Here is a 21328-nt window from a genome sequence, read left to right as displayed (position 1 = left end):
CGTAAATGACACGACTTGCGGTCAGATGAGAGCCTGGGATAAAAAAAAATGAATGAAAAAATTAATGTTCATGCTCAAATAATGAAAACTGTTTAGCCAGTATGGGAGCTCATAGCTCCCTTTAGGGCGTAAAAGGCTACATTGCATTCTTTTCTGTCACATAATTGGACATTCAATGGCTATTAATACACATTTACAGCAAAAACAACACCAGTCAGTCTTATACTGTATGTCTGTAGATTTGATATTGGGTTGGCAGAGTGCTATGAACAAGAATGACAAGCTCAATGGCTTTTTGGCAAAAGATCTTAATTGTGAGTGTAAAACAGAAACTGGGTTTTTCTTTCGTTTTTTCAGTACATTTATTGTTTTTTTATACAACATTCCATCAAAGAAACATACAGTAACAACCCTCTCACAGACACTCACTCCACATACATACACAGTCAACTTCTCAACTACATCAATATAGATATAAAGATAGAATAAAAATAAAACAAAATACTTGTTTACACTTTCCTCTCAAGTAAAGGCAACATTTCCGTGGTTCTCAGAGCAAAATTAAGTCTTTGTTTTTTTAGCAGTGGAGGTAAGTCTTTCCAGACCAATACAATCCAAAAGCTTTCTTACCCAAACTCTCAATGATGAAGCGTCCATACTCTTCTAACATAGTGCAGCGGCTCTCCTGGCTAGAAATCGTTGAGAATTTGCATATATATCCCAAACACACAACAAACAGGATTTATGTTTATTGCTTACTTGAACAGAACTTACACACAAAAGAAGAATTACATCCAATAATATGCAAAATGTGAGAATAATAACATTCATCTGCTATTGTTGTTGATATTGTTGTTCTAATACTATAGCTAGCATTGTAATATTATATATATATATATATATATATATATATATATATATATATATATATATATATATATATATGTTGTATTCAATATAATGTTAAAGAGCTTTGTGTGCTTCACCCATAATAGTTGTGTGGTGATTATAATATAAAAGATTTGAAACACACCCACACACACAATTAGGCGATTCTACCTCACATCAATGTTAAACACCAGATGTGAATGTATTCTGGACATTAACCCGCTTTGTTCACATTTTAGTTTTTTTGCGTTCATCATCATCATCATCATCATCGCTATGACTTCCGGTTGAGTTTCTCCTGACCATCTCCATCCCTTTCTGTAGCTGTTTTTTATCGTCCTCGTCATCGTCATCACCTTTCTTCATGAACTGAGCCTCGATTTCGGCAGGGTTTATGTAGGTGTAGAAATACGCCATGATGGAGAAGATGACACACACCACGATCAAGAGGGAGGCGAACAGGATGTACTCTGCCCACTTGAAGAGACGAGGGAGAAACATGGGAGTTATGCATCATGGGTCATTGTCTGCATGGCACAAACACACAGATGTGTCCGATGTGTCCAGTTGGGATGTACTTTTTTTTTTTTTTACCTGTTCTGGGATCTTCGCAACCTCAGCCACAATCAGTACGATGAAGTTGCCAATAGCAACAGTTAGCAACCAGCCTGCTTGCAGCACAGCTTTCATGTTGTTAGGCGCCTGGAAGACACCAAAGAATGACACAAGTGGAATAAAATATAAATAGAGTGCTACACAGAACTATCATAAATCAAAGCCCTTAAATTGTTGGACTGTACTAACTGTACCTGTGAGTAGGAGAACTCCAGACCAGTAACAGAAAACATCACTTCGCCAGCAGTAATGAAGAAGTACTGTGGGATCTGGAGCGCCATGTGAGCCGTGTTGGGCTTGATGTCTTCTGTTGCAGTTATGCCGTTCTGACACTAAAATAGAGTAATTAGTAAGTAAGTTCAGTTTGGGGCAGACTCAAAAGATGGTAGCTCGATGGTTTTTGATAGATAATGCTAAAGCGTGCAGATGACAATATCTTTTCTAATTGTACACTCCAGTGTAATGCTGGTTAGTTCTATATTTTTCTTATTTCCAAAAAGCCATTGAGAAACCAACAACAAAATAAGAAAACTGTTACAAAAAAGTCTCTGCTGTCACCATGGTAATCATCTTCCAAATGAGTATTCCAGGGAAGTGTCTGCCTCACCATTAAAAGGCAATAATACTGATAATTGCAGAGAAATAAAGCTCCTCTGTTGCAGTTAATTAGTCTCAAAACCTTATGTCCCAAAACAGAAATAACAGTACTCAACACTCGCTCACACCCCAGCAGTTAAAAAACTTAAAAAGTTTTTAATATTTGCGGGATGTTCCCACTGATGAATCAAAGCCACAGACATTGTATCTGGGACAGCCCTACACCCAGTGAAATGATGTACCAATGTTTTTTTTTTAGTTTTATTTATAGATTTAGGACAACATCCAGCTCTATGGCAAAGAAAAATAAGATATGTCAGGCTTTGGCTTGTTGTTTGTAGGATCGATTCATTGATGGCCTTTTCTAAATGTTTAAAGATCTTAAGTAAGTAGTATGAATTTGACAGGTTCTTACACACTACACCCTTTAAATGAGATCTAACTTTGCATACCTGACTGAAATCTATAAAATAAAAAAATCTGATGTGAAACTTACATTCGTTCCAATGACCAAATTCTCAGGGATATAGAAGGTATATGAGCTTCCAAATCCGAACTCCCTGGAGTAATTACATGCCTGTGAAGTACTCATTATGGTGAAGATGATCCTGATAGATAGAGGAAAAAAAATTGTTTAATGAGCTGTGTTGCTGTTTGCATAAAATAATGATTCTTGTGTAAAAAAAAAAAAAAGAAAACAGGAGTTAGTCAAGAAAAAAATGAATCCTTACTTTCCATTTTTTACCAGAGAGTAGTTAGAATAAAGAGATGAACCAATTAGGCCAACGTGAACATCAGGAGTGGAAATGTTCAGTGTCCTATCCATTCCATTTACAAATCTGAAGTGGGGACACAGTGAGCAGAAATATTAAAACCAGAAAATCTTAAAACAGTCACTGACACCATCATGTATGCAGTAATTCATTTGTTTTCAACAATTTACCATTTAGATAAACCTTTACTGCCGCAACTAGCCTATATGATTTGCAGTATTTGCACCTGATAAGAGACTAAAACAACTACCCAATTATCAAAATAGTCAGTGATTAATAGCAGAGTATTTGTTGCTGTTAAAACATTTTTGCAATTCAACTTACCGGACTGCATTGCTGCCTTGTTCCGGCTTGGCAATCAAGTCATCAGTCTGGAGAAATGGCGCTGATTAATTGAAATGTTAAAAGGCCTCTGTGTCTTTATTTTGATCATTCTCTGGTTCAAACTCACCAACAGCCATTCCTTAGAGGTGTTTGAAGGAATGAGAAGCGTTTGTCGTTTTCCCTTTGCCAGTGGAATTTTTTTCTCTAAATCGACCATTGAAATGATGACATTGTCTCCGTCAATTGTGACGTATTCGTCATTGGCCTGCAGAACAAAGAAAAGGTTTTGCAATTTTGGATTGCATGCCACTAATTTTACTGAATTTTAAGCCTGCGATTCCCAGTTTTATAAAAGTCCAGTGTGTTTTTGTGCGAGGACGTACCTGGCTTGCAGGAAGATCAATAGGACCCACGCCAGTCAGATTAACTGTCAGTGGACTATTGCCCATGTTGAGTAATTTCAGCTGACTCTGAGAGGCCGACGGGAAGGTGGGCAAGGTTTTCTGAAAATTTTTACACAAATTAGAAACGAGCACTTGTCCTTGTTATTAATTCCAAGAGTACTTTTTTTATACTTTTATAAGCAAAGTTCATATGAACCTTAACTGTGAGTTAATTTCTAGTTTTTTTATAGTTAATTTCATAAACTTTTTTCTACTTACATCAATTTCAATCTGAACTAAGCCAGCGCAGACAAACGCTATGGCTGCCATAAGCATCCCCACTGTCATTCTTCTCAGAGGCCTGTTAAATTAACATCAATTGCTGTTACTGAGCCGCACAAAATCTGAGAGAATTACAGCACAAACATTTTAATGCAAGAATAAGTTATCTTTCCATGACCGGAATACTTACGTAAAGTTCACGCCACACTTTTGGATCAGAGGGTAGATGAGACTGTCCATGATGGGCACCAGAGTCAGGATCAGGATGGGGTTGACAGTCTTTCAAAAGCATAAATGAACACAGTGAGTATTTTTTCACACAAAGCGCAGTGCAAGCCAACATTACGAATCAGTTTTTTTTTTTAAAAAACAATCATTTTAACTTACCTGCATCTGATCTGGCTGTATAACAAGAGCACCCTGCAGACACAACAAAAACATTAGATTTTGTTGATACACATATTGCTTCACTGAATTCAAATATATTTTAAAGTTGTTTTTATCACCAAACTTACAAAGTTTCCATCCATGGTGGTGGCTTGCAGAGTCCATCTAGAACCCTTTAACAGAGATGCAAAGTTTAGCACAGTTTCCACTGCTAACAAGCGAAGTGTCCTTTTTCAAGAGGAAGAGCAACTCTGAGGTACCTTTTGGTCGAACAGGGTCCAGAACATCGGGAGTGGGATGTACAAGAAGAGGACCTTCAGCACCATCTTGATTTGAGCGATGAGGAGTTTCTGTGGCACAGACAGACACAGTATGAACTGGCGTTATTCCGGTGACAAGACACATTGTTAGCAACTTTAGAGAATTAAAATGAGGTGATACTCACATCATATCTGTCCTCTGCCCAGTCCATCCAGTGTTCCCTCTTTGGGTATTGTTTGCCTCTGTGCCTTAAGCGATTTGAAATGGCAAACTAAAGAAGAAATGTGTTCTTTAGGGCAACTGTCGTTACACACTGATGCAGAATGTGTTGACGCAAGCGTAAACCAGACTCACCCCAATACATTTACACACATCCAGCATGATGTTTCCCTGCGGTTCTGCTTTGTAGTACATACCACTTCCGACGATGAACACCACTGTTTGGGACATCACAGGCACAACATCACCATCATGTGAACCAAATCCTTATGTTTCTGCCTGGTGTACATATCACAGTCTCCATATTGTTAAGACATACCAAGTGCAACCACCATTAGCGCTGCAGGGACGCCGAAGGCCAGAGAATAACACTTCTCCTTAGTGTAGATGCCACATTCCTGAGCTGCAGATGGAAACAGCTGTTACTTAAACTGTACTCAAGGACTTTCACGTGCACTGAAGTTTATGGCACTGTTAGTCATAAAGTTTATATCCTTCTCATATCTACCTCTGAGGATGGGAGTGATAATGGTTGACAGGAGACTCCCACCATTGATGCACAGGTAGAAAACGGAGAAGAAAGTTCTCCTCTGCTTGTCCTGCACAGAGAAATAAATCAGTGACCTGTTAACACGTGTTTCATGCATGTTGTGCAATGCAGAATATGATGTGTAATCAATTCCAAAGTGATTGATATCTGTGTTTATGATTTTAAAAGATAACAAGAGCACAAATTTTATAGCCATGCTTGCAACATGGATCTAATGATGAAGCACAGTATCTTAGATTACTTTAAAGCAGGGGTGTCAAACTGATCCAGTAAAGGGCCATGTGGCTGCAGGTTTTCATTCCAACCAAGCAAGAACACACCTGATCCAAATCAGGTGTGTTCTTGCTTGGTTGGCTGATTGGTTGGCTGATCCAAATCAGGCGTGTTCTTGCTTGGTTGGAATGAAAACCTGCAGCCACATGGCCCTTTACTGGATCAGTTTGACACCCCTGCTTTAAAGGGTCCTCTTAGGGACTGCAATCCTAATTTACAGTGTTGGACTCGAAATACTTGAGTAAACAGAATAAAGCCAATTTGCAAATAATAAATCAATTTTGAGACTTAAAAAAGTGTCGAGATTTCGTGACAAATCCTGGAGACTACATTACTCAGTTCCCCTTTCACTTCTCATCTTACGGTATCATGAGATCTAAATGTACAATTTGTCAGATTCTTTAATTTATGACTAACTTACCTGCAAAACTCATGACATTCTCATCAGTCTCAGCTGTACTTTGTGTCTGGCTCTAATTAGCAAATGTTAACATGCTCACACGCTCAACTGAGATGGTAAACTTGGTAAGCAGTATAAATGCCAAACATCAGCATGTTAGAACTGAGCAATGGAATCATCCATTCACAGGGAACTCCTTAATGACCACCCCATGCCCGAACCCTTACCTTAATCTTGACCTTAACCTTCTTTGGTTTGAAATTAAGTTGGTTATTATTTGATGAACAACATGAGTCAGAGTGACTTTGGAGTACTGGGGTTTGGGAATAATGGGCCCTTGGAACAATAGGTAGTCCCTGGCTACACAGCACCTCTAGAGGCTAAGTCTTGTTGAGGAAGCACAAGGGGTGACATGCAAGTGCAACACTGCAAGTATTTGAACTGGGTGTAGCATTTACATGCTCAATGCCTCTGTTGCCGCCAACCATTAGAGAAAAGTAAAGCCGATACATAGACAGAAATGAGGTAATGCTCAAACCTGATGCTCACTAAACTGGTCTCCACCAAAGGCAGCAACACAAGGTTTGATGCCGCCAGTGCCCAACGCGATAAGGAAGAGCCCCACCATGGACATCGCACTGCATGAGAAGAGGGACATGTGGATGAGAAGAAGGTACTGCCTTCCAGAAGCAAACAACTCAATATGTCTATAATAAGTAGAAACTCACACATGAAAGGTCATGTTGTCTGGTGTCCCGTCTCTGTCTACGTCAGTGATGTCATGGATTGCACTGACGGCCATCGCAACCTGGCCGATCGCATAGACAATGGACAAGTAGATGATGGTCCTGTAAGAGGAAGAGGGAACGAGATAGTACTGGTGACGTAAAAGTGCTAATTCAGCATTAAAAAAACACATTACAAGTGAAAAAAAAATGTAACGAGTGAAGATACCAAAATATCATCAGCTAGAAGTAGTTTTAAGGAAAAGAAACAACTTTTAAACTCTACTGTTATACTAACTATTTTTCTCTTTGGACTAAATCTGTGTTTATTGGGGTTAGTTGCAGATGACAATTAAAGCCTTCATGCATTTAATCAATGGATACTGAGGAAGCCACTCACTTAAACTTTCCCAGCCAGGAGTCGGCTACAATGGCCCCAAGGATCGGGGTCAGGTAGCAGAGAGCCACGAAGGTGTGATAGATGGAGGTGGCGAGGTCATTGTCCCAGCGCAGGAAGTACTTAAAGTACAGCACGAGGACAGCTGGATAGGCAGTGGAGACAAAGGCTTCCTCTTATTATACAGTATCATTCTAAGACTGAGCAGCATCAGCTCTGACAAAGAAGATGATTTGAAAAAAAAAAAAAAAAAAAAAAGCTATCACATGTTTGGAACCAAATATTCTCACCTCGCATGCCATAGTAGGAGAACCTCTCGCAGAACTCATTCACAACAATGAAGAAGATGCTGATCGGGTAGCCAAAAATCTCTTTACTCTAAGGGATAGGAGAATCAACAACAGTGTTCAGTAGAGGTGTAGAAAGTATTTAGATCATTTACCTGTAAAATTACTGATACACGATGAGAAAATAGTCCAGTAATAGGCAAAATCCTGCATTCATAAATTTAAGTACAGTACACAACATTTGCAATTAACACAATGTCTTTACTTTTACTCAAGCATGATTTTAGGTACTTTTTACAACACTGCTTTTGATACATAAAGTACATTTAATGTAGTGAAAAAGTACTTCAGTAAAAGTCTTAAAGTATCCAATAATAACTGTCCTTCAGTATCAAAAGTAATTTTGTGGCAATTCATTTACTGAAATATCAACACTCATTTACTGGGGTCAGCTGAATTATTAGATCAACTATATTTTATCCAATTGTAATAATAGTTGCCTGCAAGTGGAATTAAAGCAGAAAATGGAAGTTCAGGCAAAGTATGAGTATCTCAAAATTGTACAGTAACAGTAAAAATTGTATTTATCCTAAATGATCTATGTCTGTGTTTAGAATTGTGTTATTGGATGATCATTATCGAGGCGTTAACATGTAGGCAGTATTTTAATGACGTAGTTGGAACTCATTTTAATTTGCTTTAATAATTTTAGGAGGTTTACATTGCATCAGAGTTTTAAAACACTGATGAAGTCATACATATCACATGTTTTCGATGCACAAACTAAATGAAGATGTGAGATAACACAGTGGTGTTGAAAGTCAAACATTTCCCTCTGTAATGTGGTGAACATAAAGTAGCATAAATGGAAAATACAAGTAGCTAAACATCTGACTTCAGCAGTACACTATAGACATATGAAGAGGGCTGCTTTGGTCCTTTAAAACAAACACTGTATTAACATGAAATAAATTAGGTACTTACCGTCCCTTTGCTTTTCCTCCCTTTTTTGGGATCCTCTTTATCTACACACAAGATTAAACCAGTTTAAATAACCTGCTGTATAGCATATAAAGAGAAACAACTGTAGCATATGAACTGCCACTGTTGTCTCTGTCTCTCAGTGTCTGAGCAGTTAAACATGAGCAACAAGTTTTCTTTATTTGTTCTGACTCGACTTTCAGGTGACTGCAGCCTCTACTCTGGATTATTACCATTTGTGGATTTAAATGGAAAAATACACAAAAATAAATGACTGCAAACTCACCGGTCATGATGTTTGAGTGAAGCTGCTGCTGTTTGATATTCCTTTGAGATTCCTGCGAGGAGCAGCTGATAATTGATCCTTCACTGTTCACCCGTGGGAGTGGGAGTGCGTCAGTAATATTGCTTCTTATTAGCCCTGCCCACACTGCTGACTGCGTTACTTTTGTGATGGGAGGGAACATGAGATATAGGAGATGGAGAGGCAGCTATGTTCAGTCCCTGACACCTTCCCAACAACTCCACACCTTAAAGGTGGTACGTGTAAGAATTGCCGCCTCTGGCATTCACTCTCCAAACTGTTTTTGGGGCAGCACATTACCACAAAGTTGGGGTGTCCAATCCTTCTGGAAAACTCTGTGAACATTAACACAGTCAGTAATGTTATAGAAAGAGCTATATTTACAATCTATCACTACATAGCCAACATTAGCGTTAATCTCTGTGAAACTCTCGCCAAAATGCAACCTAGGTTTTTTTGTGAATGTATATGAGTCAAACCTTCATGTAAAAGCGTAATTACGATGAAAAACGCACTTTTAAGATTGACCGTATTTTTTCATTTTCGGCTCAAACTCATTTTCAATGGAGTGCATGGGGCACTTTTACGCTAGCATCAAAATTGCTATTTCTAAAACACTAAGAAGGCTCGACACAACATGAAACTTTGCTGGTAGTATCACCAGGGTCTCTACACACAGCTGAACTGAACCACATACACTCTACCCAGACGTGTTGATCCCCGAGTACGTCTGGGCTGCCGTGATGACGGCTAGAGGAAGAAGCTACTGCTAACGTAAGTTGTTCAAAAACTTTCTTTTTTAGTAAACTCTGTGTACACAAACAATGTTCTCAATGCTTGTGTTCATGTGTAGAGACATGTAACCCATTTAGAGAGGCAGCATGTCGTTTTAGAAAAGAAATTCAAACACAGATTTTTTTTTTCTTTTCAACATCTCAGTAAACAAGCTGTTCTCAGGGGAAAATAAGGTCACAGAACACTGTTTGAAGCTAGATGGGTGGCAGGGTCCGCCACATACAAACATAGTACAGCAGTATGAACTTGTGTTGTCCTTGACAGTCAGGAGAGTTTGTTAATTCAGTTCTTTAGGTAGGACAAATCCATGAATTAAGCTTTTCTTCCCAAAAACTACAAAGTGCACCTTTAAAGTAGGAATAAAAACAAGAATACACTTGATGATGAAATAAGGATTCGTATGTGCAGAGAAAAGAGTGTATTTTATTTAAAAGAAAAGCATTAGGGAAACATCTCTGTTTACAGCAGAACAGTGACTTTGCGTTAAATAAAAATAAAAAAAAGAAAACATTTGCTTCCCAAATATAAAACAATTTCTTGAACATTTCAATGAACACTAACATGGTAAAAGCTTCATATTACTTCCACAGTAGGCATAGTGTCTGGTTCCACACCTCATCGCTTTGGCAAGAAGGTGAACATCATCTTTACAGTGTATGAGCCCCACACAGCAAATATTGCACACACTCCTATTATATATACAGTAATAAACAACTTGGAATATATTTTTTGTATGCAATGGCTTTAAATATTTAAAAACGCTCCCATTCTAAGACATTGAAGTGATTTAAGGTTGAGTCAGAGGAGGCCCTTTTGCATTTTATAGAAATATAACTTCATGTACAGGGAGATGGAGCGTCAATGTTTGCAGCATATACTGTTCATCAGAGACATCAATACAGTGGCTTATAAAAGTTGAATGCTGTACATACAAAAACAACGTGAAACATTATCAAAGTAAACAAAAATGGGCTTTTTTTTTTTCAAGGGGCGGTGGGTGTAACGTGATGACATGCATATTAAAGATCTCAACAGGAATGTGTCCGTGGAAACAAAGCCCAGTCTTTTCAGGTAGAAATGGGTGAAGGAGTGGTCAGAAAATGCTTCATCACACATTAATTTCTGGCCAAAGTCTGTCATGTCTCCTGCAGGATCCTCTCTTTTTAACATAACGACATCCAACACAGCCACCATACCATGTATATACTTTTAATAGGTCCAGTGCCTGGTCATGGTTCACTGACAAGGGTCAGAGGTGGTCAGAGTTGTCTGTGCTTTTGTCCGTTTCCCTTTAAGCCGACAGAAGAGATGCAGGATCAGGATTTAGAAGTGACAATATGGCATCACTGGCATGACTGTCGGGCGGGTTTTCAAGCATAAAGCTATCCCGGGCGAGCCTCATACCACCGAAGAAGAGCTGGGGATTCCCTGGATGATGGTGCTGGTTGGCGTGCCGCTGATGGCGTTGAAGATGTGAAGCGAGTCTGGAAGAACGCTCTTCATGCCATCTTCCACTGGACTGATCTGGAGGCAGGGAAGAAGGAGATGTTCACAGATATTCATGATACCATCTTATTTTTTGCCAGGGTTGGGGATAATATTAGTATAGTCATTTTTTTTTTGTTCAAATATTAATGTTTAATGTACAACTCAATTAAAAAACGATGATGAATGAACAAAAAAAAGGAATAAAAAACAAAAAGAATAAAGAAACAATACAATACATGGTAAGAAAAAATGTAACTTCAAAAATGTGTTAAAAACCAGTGAAGAACACGTGGTATTTCTTGGTTATTATACTCTCTAGATGTCTTGTATTAACTGTACTGAAATATTCTGACTAGAAATCAGAAAAAAATGGTAAGCATTTGGAATGTATTCATCTTTCAAAAACAGTGGAACTATTCCTTTGATGCTTTAACTTTCATGAATTTTGACAGTTACACAAAACAGGAAATTGAAAAGTTTAAAAAGGCCGATCCAACCACAAAGCACCAAGAGTAAAACAAGTGTGCGTGTAAAACAAACATAAATGCATAAACACATTTCAGACGTTCAGATGTATGTACATACATACACACATGCTGTTCACACACAGGCAGATGTACATGTATATACATACAGTATATGTGCATGCATACATACAAACTGTACACACATGCAGAGAAAATAACATGTCAACAATCCTAAACAGATCCATAAGTTACTGTTGGTCTAGCCAGCTGCAGCATCGAGAGAGTTCATAGAAGAGGGAGAAAAGGACTGTTTGTAGTTTTGAGTTTCGTAATATCAGGAGAAGAGAGCTCCTGGAGGCCGTGATCAGGGGGACCAGTCATTTTTATTGACAGTGGGCATGCGTCGTTCCATGTGTGAGGATATTTTATGTTAAGCTGATTTCTTATTCATTGCAAAGGCTGTAAAGATAAGGCCCGTCTGTGATCAGATCAGATACGTCAGCCAATCTGTTCAGTGCTTCCTAAGGTCAAGAGATGAACCTTAGCTTCAGCAGCTTGCTACAGATTTTGCCTGTGGTGGAAACACAACAGAACAAGAACGAGACCATAATAACATGGGAACATTCTAGGAATGTTATAGAGGTCTTACAGTGTTTATACACAGACGGGACAAAGACTATTGTCACATCACATTTCTAATGGTTTGACAGGAAGTGAAAGTGTAGGGGATGCTTGTGTCTGGCTGGACCAACAAATGAACAACTCAAGTCTTTCTTTCGTATTGGTGCTTCTTGCATTACCATCCAATCTGTTCATGTCAGCACAAGGGAAAAACAGAGAACGGTGTTATCAACGAGCACGGTCTGTCGATTACAGGTGCAACATTCGTATTGATTAAAGTAGTGCACTGTTACTTCGGTTACCGACACTCTACTCACTTGCTCATGCATGATGATGGACAGCTCTCTGGCGAGGTCCCTGTAGTTGGCCTTCATCTCATCGTGATACTCCTGCTGGTCCTCTTTGATCAGCCGCTCGTTGATGCCCAAGCCGTGGCCACACGCCTCCACAAAATGCCTGCTCAAACACAGGATCATGTGGTGAGCTGTGATGAAGCCTGATCAACATTTGCACACGTGCATTATGAGCTGCTGGCATCTCATCTCACCTGAAGACCTCTTTCAGCTGTTTGACCTTGTTGTCAGGATACTTCTTGGCGCTCGCGTCGTCCAGAAAAGCTCGGGCATATGCGAGTGGCCCAGCATTAACCTAAGGGAGGATGCAGAAGCCATTTCATTCTTTAATTCTGTAATTCTTTATTGGTTTCATTAGGCGTGTCCGGTGTGTGTATGTGTGGGTTCATGCTGACGAGAGCAGGCACCTGGACACTGATGCTGCCCTGCAGTTTGAGCTGCAGACGGATCATGTCCACCTCGCTGGACGAGCAGAGCTGTTTGATCTCGGCCACCTTCTTGCTCATCTCATCGATGGCCACCTCGATGGGGCTCAGGTCGGTGTGGTGCTGGTACATCACGGCAATGCGCTTCTTCACGTAGGGGAAACAGTGTGTGGCTGCGTGGACGAAACACAATGAGGAGGGCGGGTGTTAGTTAATGAATCATTCTCTTTGCATGTGCATTTTTTACAGCTCAGGAGCCACTCATTTGTGTACTGTGCATCTTTTGCAAGCTCTGAGATAATAAAGATAAGAATGTGAGGTTGAACTTTTGGAGCTTTTGCACCATAAAACAATCTAACTGATTAGGAAATAGGAAAGGTCCTTGATGAACAGCTGACAGGCTCAGAATCTAATCAAGATAATCTGTTCATGCACATGCATGAGAATGAGTAATGCAAGGCCTCAACAACTGACAGTCCTGCGCATTGTGTGTCTGAAGATTGTTTTACTCAAAAGTGTTAATATACAGACAAGAGGAGGCGGTGGCCCACAGTTTAGATTAGTTAAGATCATCTGATGCAAAGACACCAACATCTCGTTTATTTACAGCTCGGCGTCATTACGTAATTCTACCTTAAAGTGCTTCAAATCACGATATCTCCCTAATGCACCAATATTGATCTTTTAAAATTATGGAACTGCACTACTAAGCAGCTAGACTATCCCTTTAAGAACTTATTTTATCTTATATACAGTATGTAGGGGAACTTACTAGTTAGTATAGTCCTGCGTTTGCACTGTTCCTCCACCCCACCCTGCTTTTTGCCCGATATGGTGAAAGGCATCTCAAACACAAAGCGTCGGATGTTGTGGCTCTTCTCGAAGTCCGTCTTCCTGTCTGTCAGCTCCTTCTCCTCCAGGTAAGGGGTGACGTGTGTCACTTGGATATAAGCGTACTTAGAGTCCAGGTCTTTGGGGTTAATCTGAGGAGAATGTAAATGTGAGATTACAACAGATCAGTGCCCGTGCCAAGTTTCATAATTATAATGGGTCTAATCATAAATTAAATATCAACCTCCCAAGGGAGTGGAGATTAATTCCTCCTGTTAGCTTCAAATAATGGTTAAAATACATGGTTTCTTGTCTATATCTTGATGAAATGCAGTGTACGCTGGCCATTGTCTGCCTCAAATTTCTTAAAACCACACTATGTAACTTTTTAACTTAAAATAACAGCTTCATTATCATGTTGATGGTATAGTGTCTTGTAATAGGGTGAATGGTGTCTCTGTCTCAGACATGTAATGTGCTGATTGTCCCTCTGGGATCAAAAGTAATTCTGATTTCTGATTCTGATAAATAACAATGATATTAAAAATGACAGACAGATGCAATGACAACAAAATCTTACCCTCCCAGAGTCCTGGATCATCTTCACATTCTCCTGTCCAAACTTGTCTGAGTAGAGCTTGAGGAGCCTCTGCGATATCTCTGACAGAGGGGTGAATTTGGGTTCTTTGTAGATGTACTCCTTACCATCTTCGTCTTCAAAGAAGCCCTGAAAAAGATAGAACAAAGTCAAAATGAATTTAAAAAAAAACAAAAAACAGTGTGTTTATCTAATGAGATATAAAGAAGTAAACAGTGCCACATCAAATCAAACATGGGCTGTGAGCGGGAATCATTCCAACAGATTGTTAAATGAAACTACTAAAATAAAAAAAAACCTCTTTTAAACTCTGGACTCCACAAATACAGAACCCTCTATCTAATGTCCAAACACAGAAAAGCTCCACTGCAAGACATCAACTAGTGTCAGTTCAGTGATGTGAGACAGACCACAGGACGGAGGCGGGGGCACGGATTTCACACTGTCAGTAGGAGCACTTAGATTAGTCGGTTGTCTTGTCTTTAATGGTCCGATGGACTGATGGGTGAAGCCATGCATTTACCCAGGGAGAGCTGAATCCTGCTATTACTATTCCGAAAATTGTTAGGACGACACTGAGGCCAGAGTAAAGGGGAAGCTAAAGAGCCCAAAGATAAGCAATGCACGTGACATAGCACTGGCGGCATTAGCAACGGCGCAACAACACAGCCTAACACACCACTGCACTCCACGCTGGCTTTCATTGATTTACCTCAGCCTCTGAGTCAGTAAACTGGTACTGCTACAGGGGTGTGGACAGCAGAACATAAACAAAAATCATTGTTATTCCATGAAAACTACCTAAATACTATCAACACATTTTCACACACTCTGATTTGTTTGTTTGATCACTAGTTAGACCACCACGTCAAGAGAGACGTGGACCTCTATCACAGCACAGAGGCAGAAGGAACCACCACACCAGACGAATTATTCAGAAAGCTCCACAAGATTAGACAACAAAGAGGGTCAGTACTAAATCTTACTAACGCACATCTGTAACACAGAAGCAGAAAACACTGACATGAGTGCAGAAGTGAATGAGCCTCATGCAACACAGTTCCAAAAAACAGAAAGCAGGTGTGGTGACCAGTGTTGGGGGTAACGCATTACAAAGTGGTGTCGTCACGATACTGGAATTTCTTATTTTGATACAACACCTTGAAAAATATTGATACTCAATTGGACACAACGGGTGATCTGATCATAGTCAGATGAGTGGAATGAGGTGGACCTATGTGGGCACTGGTGTCTCTCGCGTTACATCAGTGAGAGTGATAAAGTGCAGCCGGTGCAGGTTTATCGATTCTTTAGAAAACAAGTATTGAACCCATTTGAAATTTTCAGAATCTATACACATCCATACACTGATATTTTTGACAACACTATTACAAAGAAACACATTACTGTTACCACATCAGTTTTGTGTGTTATGCAGCAATCTATTGAGTCACTGTTCCAAAATTCAGGAATCACACTACAGTTACTAATAAAGCGGTATTGCTGTTACTTGTGTAACTTAAGTTCACGCATGAGACTCTACACAGTGTATTTGCTTTGTGGTATTATATTCAAAGAGCGTTAATAAACGATGTTGTACATGCCCTCCTATTTAGGATAGAGCTGATATATGGGCCTATGTAGGGTTTAACATTAGGAAGTACATTTAACATTAGCAAATTACTTTCGCCTGGGAGTAAATAAGTAATGTGCTCATTTTCGTAACAAGTAACAATTTTTTGCCGTTATGACCCCAACACTGGTGGTGACTGATTGTTACTGTAATTTGAAGCAGCAGACAATGTCTTAGAAGTGCAATGGATTCCAGCAGCACGAACACCACACAAAGACTCAGGCTGCTCAGAGAGGCTACTGCACAACTTACCGCTGCCTTCACAGAGGACAGAAAGCAGAAAAAGATATTAGAGTGGATGATAAAGTGCCACTGCAGCTGGTCATGCCCTTAAAAATAAAAACACCTCCAGCAGCCGTCATGCTCAATATGAAGTAATACTTGTGCTCTTATGTGAAATCAACTTTGAGTAATTTGAAATAAAGTTAGTTCAGAAATGATACGAACAATATTTAAATAAATTTTTAAATACACAATAGGTCTGTCTTTAGAGTTGAACTCACCTGGCCAAAGAAAGCTACTCTGAAGTAGGTGCCGAGCAGTCTCTTGCCCGTGTGCATGACCTCGGTCACTTTGCTGTATGCACGGTGCAGCGTGTCGTACAGATGGGCCAGTTTCTGTGCAAAGGAATTAAAATCATATTAAAAATATTATTAGAGTTAATGTCACAGTCTAGATGACATTAGTGGAGAAATACAATTCCTGATGAAGCAGCCTTTTTACCTCAAAGTCCCTGCGCTTCTCATAAATGGGAATTATGAGCTTGTAGATGTCAGAGATGAGCTCGTAGCGCTCGGCTTTCCACAGCCCGTCTGCGCATTCCTCCAACAGCTCCATTAGGACATCCTGAGAGAAAGACAAATACAGCTCAAATAAAAAAAAAGTCGCCTATTTTTTATCTCAACCAAATGTGACGACTACAAGGAACTGAAATAAAAACAAAAAAACAAACTCAGACACATCTGCGTACATTGTAGTTTGCTGTTGGCTTGTGGGTAGAAATAGACACACACTGCAGTCTTTGAGATAATCAAATAAAATAACCAAATCATTTTGGAGACAGCAATGCTTCCTCCCAAAAAGGTTTATCATTATAAGAAATATACACACATTAGTTCTCAAAATAAATAAATGTGTTGCGTTCACATGTGACGAATCAACTGTTATGTTGATAAAATACTTCACTAGGGGGTCTCTCAATCAAGAGCTACTTGATGACATCATAAAGTAGTGTGGGATCATGCGAGTGGGTGAGCAACACAAACAACTTGAGGGGGGTAAAGGGGCTATCATAGCATTGATAGGCGACCAAGTGAAATGCGTTATCTTGAATAAAATAGCATATTTCCCTGGTTTTGAACATTGTTGGAAACATTTGGGATACTGCAAGTACACAATTCAGTGCAATATATGACAACAAGTCATTTTTGGACATTTTAATGCAGAAATGTTGTGTACTACACCTTTCAATGTTGAATCGTTATCAAAATATTGTATCATTACCAAACCTGTTTCTAACGTAACCTGACATTTCACTTAATTGCCACATGCTTTTGCCCAACAAAACAACAGACTGTATGTGGATTCATGATTTGTTCATGATTTGCTCAAAGCATGGCATGTGACATTTGTGTTTGCATTGGTAACACATACTTCATTGAAATGGACGTCCTGCATGCCGACGTCCTCCATCATCGCTGCTTCTTCATCGATGTTTGGAGTCACGACACGGAACGCTGAGCAGCCCTGCTTGATCATGCCTGCGCACAGCACGAGAGGAGACGTCATTGTAACAATCAGCCCTAAATATGCAGAATCTATATAACATAAATGCTGCATGGCTTGCAAGTGCAAACAGATTATCGAAGCACCTTTTCTCCGCAGGTACTCTGCTACAAGTGCTGCGACGTGAACGTAACACATGGCTGCCTGTAAATGACAAGAGCAACTCAGGTCAGATAAGCAAAGTGATGTTCATAGTATTTATTATGTTACAGAACAGTATTGGACATTATCAATAACACAAGCACTAAATAAACTGGACCGATATCAATACTTGATATATGATACTGTATAGACTCATGATCAGATACAGATATAAAGTGAGTCACACCATTACATCAAAGTTCAACCAATTCAGCCACACAGACTGAGCTCTTATCACAGACCTCTGACAGGTCTCCGTTCTTCACATGGATTCGGGCCATGCTGTCCAGCCAGGTCTTGCGTAGTTCGGGCGTGCTGGCGTAAGACTTGGCGAGGCTGTACTGCAGGTCCACCAGCATCTCCGGATCCCTCTCGTGCTCCTTCATCTGAGCCGTGGCCATCAGGACTGTTCTGATGCGTTTGGTCAGGTCCTTCACATCCGAGGGGAAAGCTGTGTTCTGTTGAGGATGACGCAGAACAATCAGCCGTGTTATTGCTATTTTAGGAATATTACCGGGAAAACAGAACATTCTTAGGCACATAAATGAATTCCTAACCTTGATGGTTTTGTCACTGTTGGCGCAGTTGTTGATTATCGACAGAGACTGCTGGAAGCGGGTACTTCCGATACCGATCACATCAGCTATCAACTGACTTACAGCAATCACCACCTGAAGAAAAAGAAAGATGAACCTTTATTAAATGTTGTTTAACCCTTGAGTTTTGGTTGAAATTGGATTCATTTTGTCACTGTTTGAAGTCCTAAAACCAAAATCTATGTGTGCAAATACGGCAATGATAGTAATTGCAAAACAATAGGGGATTTGCATCAACATAATCCAAATGAAGAATAGTTTCAGTTCCCTTAAACTGGACTTTTGATTAAGGTTAAGAATATAGAAATGACCATAAGCTACTCTTACTGCTACACAAAATAAGGAAACCTTTTGTGTTTTATACGTTATATTGAATATTCAGGACAGAATGCATGTTCTTTTTGTTTGCCAAAAAGTCATTTCACGGGTAAAGAAATGCGTGTTTAATGTTATGTGACAGTCTGTTAGATCCTTCCTTGCACCCATGCACTCATAAAAATGTATTGTATCTCACAAAGCTTTAAATGAAAACTGGGGAAACCCAAACAGTAAGAGGTAATGTGCCATTTCTTTAAACTTCTCGTATATGTCAGCACTTTAAAATCCTGTTTATATGCAGTTCCTAAAGCAATTAATAGAAGTCATGAAGTATTAAGCAGAGCAAAGGTACTGAAGGAGCCCAGAAGATTATTGTTAAATAATGTGAACAGGAAAGCGTTTTTTTTCGTATTCTATGGAGACAACATGAGGACCGTCCCACCTGTAAGTGTGTCCGGACAAAAGACTTGCGACCAGTGTAGTCAAAGTTGCTCTTCATGAGGAAGTAGAGCAGATGGGCGGCATCGCTGCGGATGGAGCTCAGCTTGGAGTTACAGCACTTCAGGATCTCGTAGCAGAACGCAGCACACATGTCAGCTCGGCCCTCGAAGAACGTGCAGGGGAACTAGAGGTTGAAGGAGACAAAGAGGTCATCAGCTAAGGTGAACACTTAAGACCGTAACAAACAGTTACAGAGCTTTGTCAGGCAGGGAACCATCGTCCTTCACACCTTGTAGATGAAGGTGCGCAGTGAAGTGAAGACCTGTTTGAGAGCCGTCTCTGACTGATTGATACGTAGGAAACAGAGATGGACCTCAAACACTTTCTTCATCAGTGGACTGTGGCCATAGTCAGAGCACAGCTGGGCCTATAGAGAAAGACAGACAGACACAATAATGAATCATTAGATAACCAAAATACTGCATTTAATGAAAAGTACAGTGAGTGTTTGATGAATGCTGTGTGTTACCTTGAATCCCATGATGAAGATACTCAGCGTGTCCAGGACAGTCAGACACACTTCAGTAGCGATGTTAGCCTCCAGCAGCGACTGATTTAACACGTCTGCATCCGAGTGACTGTAGGCTAAAGAGGACAAAAGAGAAAGCTGTAGCTGTTTCACCCCCAACAGTACATTCTAAATGTCGACACTCCAGAAAACTCATTCAAATATCTCTTGAAGATACTGAGACCTGAGTGTTAAAGGCAAAGCTGTTGCTTGAAAAATGGAAAACTTCATCATGTTAAAAAGACTGAGTTTCATTCCAAACTGAAACAAAAAATAATCCATCATTAAATGAATGATGCGTGAACGTTAGCGAGGCAGAAACATTTTGTTTACAATCTGCAGCAATGATTTGTTTCACATTCAGGAATGAATTTCAAGCAACACTATTTTAGCATTTTGGAATGAAACCCTTCATATTTTACATGGATTCTTTTTTTTTTTTTTCAGAGCATGAAATGTAAGATTAAGTTCAGAGCAGATGAGCTGGCCAGAGGGATGAGAGGATGTTGAAAGCTAATGTTCGCATGCTCCTAATTCAACCAAATGAACAGAGCCATTAACAGTCTGCAAACTGCCTGCCAACCTGGTACATTCTTACCATGCTCTACAGATATTCCAAGAATACTTGAAATCTTTCTTACACTGAAAACACAAAGAAACTGTATTAAATGATGCCATTTAACACACTGAGCACACAGCCCTTTAGATAAAATCAACGTAATGCTATACGCGGCTTCCTTCGCCCCAATTTATTTAATTTTTCGGACAATTCCGATGCAATTTCAGCTTGACAGCAGGCTGGGTTTAACCAGAGGAAGAGGAAGAGGGTGATGTTGATGAAAATGATGTTGAGAAGCACGAGGGGTCGGCGGGGGTCCTCTGGTGGAGGATGTTTGATGAGAGGTACAGTATGGGGCACTTACTGTGGTTAAAAGTGTATGAGTTATCCAGACTGCTGAGCTGCTGTAAGCGGGCATGCATCATTCCCGCCCTGTTACGGGACACAGGCAGAGTCTGAGACTTCCGCTCATGTGCTACCGGACCTGCCCCATCCTGGTTCCTGATGAGGAAACAGGACAATGTTAGACGAAGGGCAGATTAGTAGCAGGGCCGGAGTTAGTGAAGCAGGTTAGGGTGTAATACACCAATTTACACAATGAATTGGTGTAGATATCACTCAAATGTCTTGGGAGCAAAAGCAGATTTTTTGGGTCACACCATCTTGCTAAGTATTTAGCTTCTGGGATTCAACTGGAAAACATGTTTTGAACATTTTGGGTGATTTTACACATAAACCCACTGTAGCACTAATGCAGTAGAGATGCCATATGTATTGTTTGGCATGCATTTAAATTTGATCATTACCAAAGCAACAGAAACAGCATTAAAGCAGCAAGTTACAGCAAATGCCATGCATATAAGAATGAAAGAGACGGATGCTATAGATGAATTCAGAGGCGGTAGTTATGTCACAACACTGCAAGTTCAATAGGATGAGGACGTATCATGCATTTAGTTTTCAGAAAATCATTTCCACCTTTAGTCTTACCCAAGCAGGAGGGGGCAGGAGCCAGGTTTTATGTCATTATGTTAAACTTGCCAGCATTTCAGTGAATAGAGAT

General features: G+C 39.9%; 2 protein-coding genes across 18 annotated transcripts in view; both read right to left on the bottom strand.

Moving 5' to 3' along the window:
* Positions 1 to 916: 916 nt before the first annotated feature.
* Positions 917 to 8742, bottom strand: slc15a1a (solute carrier family 15 member 1a). The gene is made up of 23 exons (XM_037109087.1): positions 8629 to 8742; positions 8346 to 8386; positions 7365 to 7452; positions 7078 to 7219; positions 6681 to 6800; positions 6491 to 6590; positions 5238 to 5328; positions 5049 to 5132; positions 4865 to 4947; positions 4695 to 4781; positions 4510 to 4599; positions 4378 to 4422; positions 4250 to 4282; positions 4053 to 4141; positions 3860 to 3941; positions 3581 to 3700; positions 3325 to 3462; positions 3198 to 3244; positions 2832 to 2939; positions 2597 to 2708; positions 1698 to 1835; positions 1483 to 1590; positions 917 to 1365 (listed from the first exon to the last, which is right to left on the bottom strand). Exons 1-23 carry the CDS (start codon positions 8633 to 8635, stop codon positions 1117 to 1119), a joined length of 2202 nt encoding a protein of 733 aa, XP_036964982.1. The 5' UTR covers positions 8636 to 8742; the 3' UTR covers positions 917 to 1116.
* Positions 8743 to 9844: 1102 nt separating this feature from the next.
* Positions 9845 to 21328, bottom strand: part of zmp:0000001200 (dedicator of cytokinesis protein 9) — an 86131-nt gene continuing 74647 nt past the window's right edge. For 3 of the 17 annotated variants that reach the window (XM_037109072.1, XM_037109068.1, XM_037109073.1), the window contains exons 38-54: positions 20630 to 20766; positions 19668 to 19783; positions 19428 to 19565; positions 19140 to 19322; positions 18341 to 18454; positions 18026 to 18241; positions 17511 to 17786; positions 16581 to 16703; positions 16361 to 16474; positions 16110 to 16115; positions 14937 to 14966; positions 14207 to 14353; positions 13568 to 13778; positions 12778 to 12968; positions 12565 to 12665; positions 12335 to 12473; positions 9845 to 10965 (exon numbers count right to left, since the gene is read on the bottom strand). In XM_037109072.1, coding sequence (XP_036964967.1) covers positions 10840 to 10965; positions 12335 to 12473; positions 12565 to 12665; positions 12778 to 12968; positions 13568 to 13778; positions 14207 to 14353; positions 14937 to 14966; positions 16110 to 16115; positions 16361 to 16474; positions 16581 to 16703; positions 17511 to 17786; positions 18026 to 18241; positions 18341 to 18454; positions 19140 to 19322; positions 19428 to 19565; positions 19668 to 19783; positions 20630 to 20766 — 2368 coding nt within the window. In that variant the 3' untranslated portion in view covers positions 9845 to 10839. Of the gene's footprint in view, positions 10966 to 12334; positions 12474 to 12564; positions 12666 to 12777; positions 12969 to 13567; positions 13779 to 14206; positions 14354 to 14936; positions 14967 to 16109; positions 16116 to 16360; positions 16475 to 16580; positions 16704 to 17510; positions 17787 to 18025; positions 18242 to 18340; positions 18455 to 19139; positions 19323 to 19427; positions 19566 to 19667; positions 19784 to 20304; positions 20349 to 20629; positions 20767 to 21328 lie in introns of all 17 variants that reach the window. The other 14 variants (XM_037109082.1, XM_037109077.1, XM_037109084.1 and 11 more) reach the window with 8 other exon arrangements.

The sequence above is a fragment of the Acanthopagrus latus genome, chromosome 9, assembly GCF_904848185.1.
Source record: "Acanthopagrus latus isolate v.2019 chromosome 9, fAcaLat1.1, whole genome shotgun sequence".
Taxonomy (NCBI): domain Eukaryota; kingdom Metazoa; phylum Chordata; class Actinopteri; order Spariformes; family Sparidae; genus Acanthopagrus; species Acanthopagrus latus.
The sequence above is the reverse complement of the archived record's forward strand: the minus strand, read 5'-3'. Positions and strand labels throughout refer to the sequence as shown.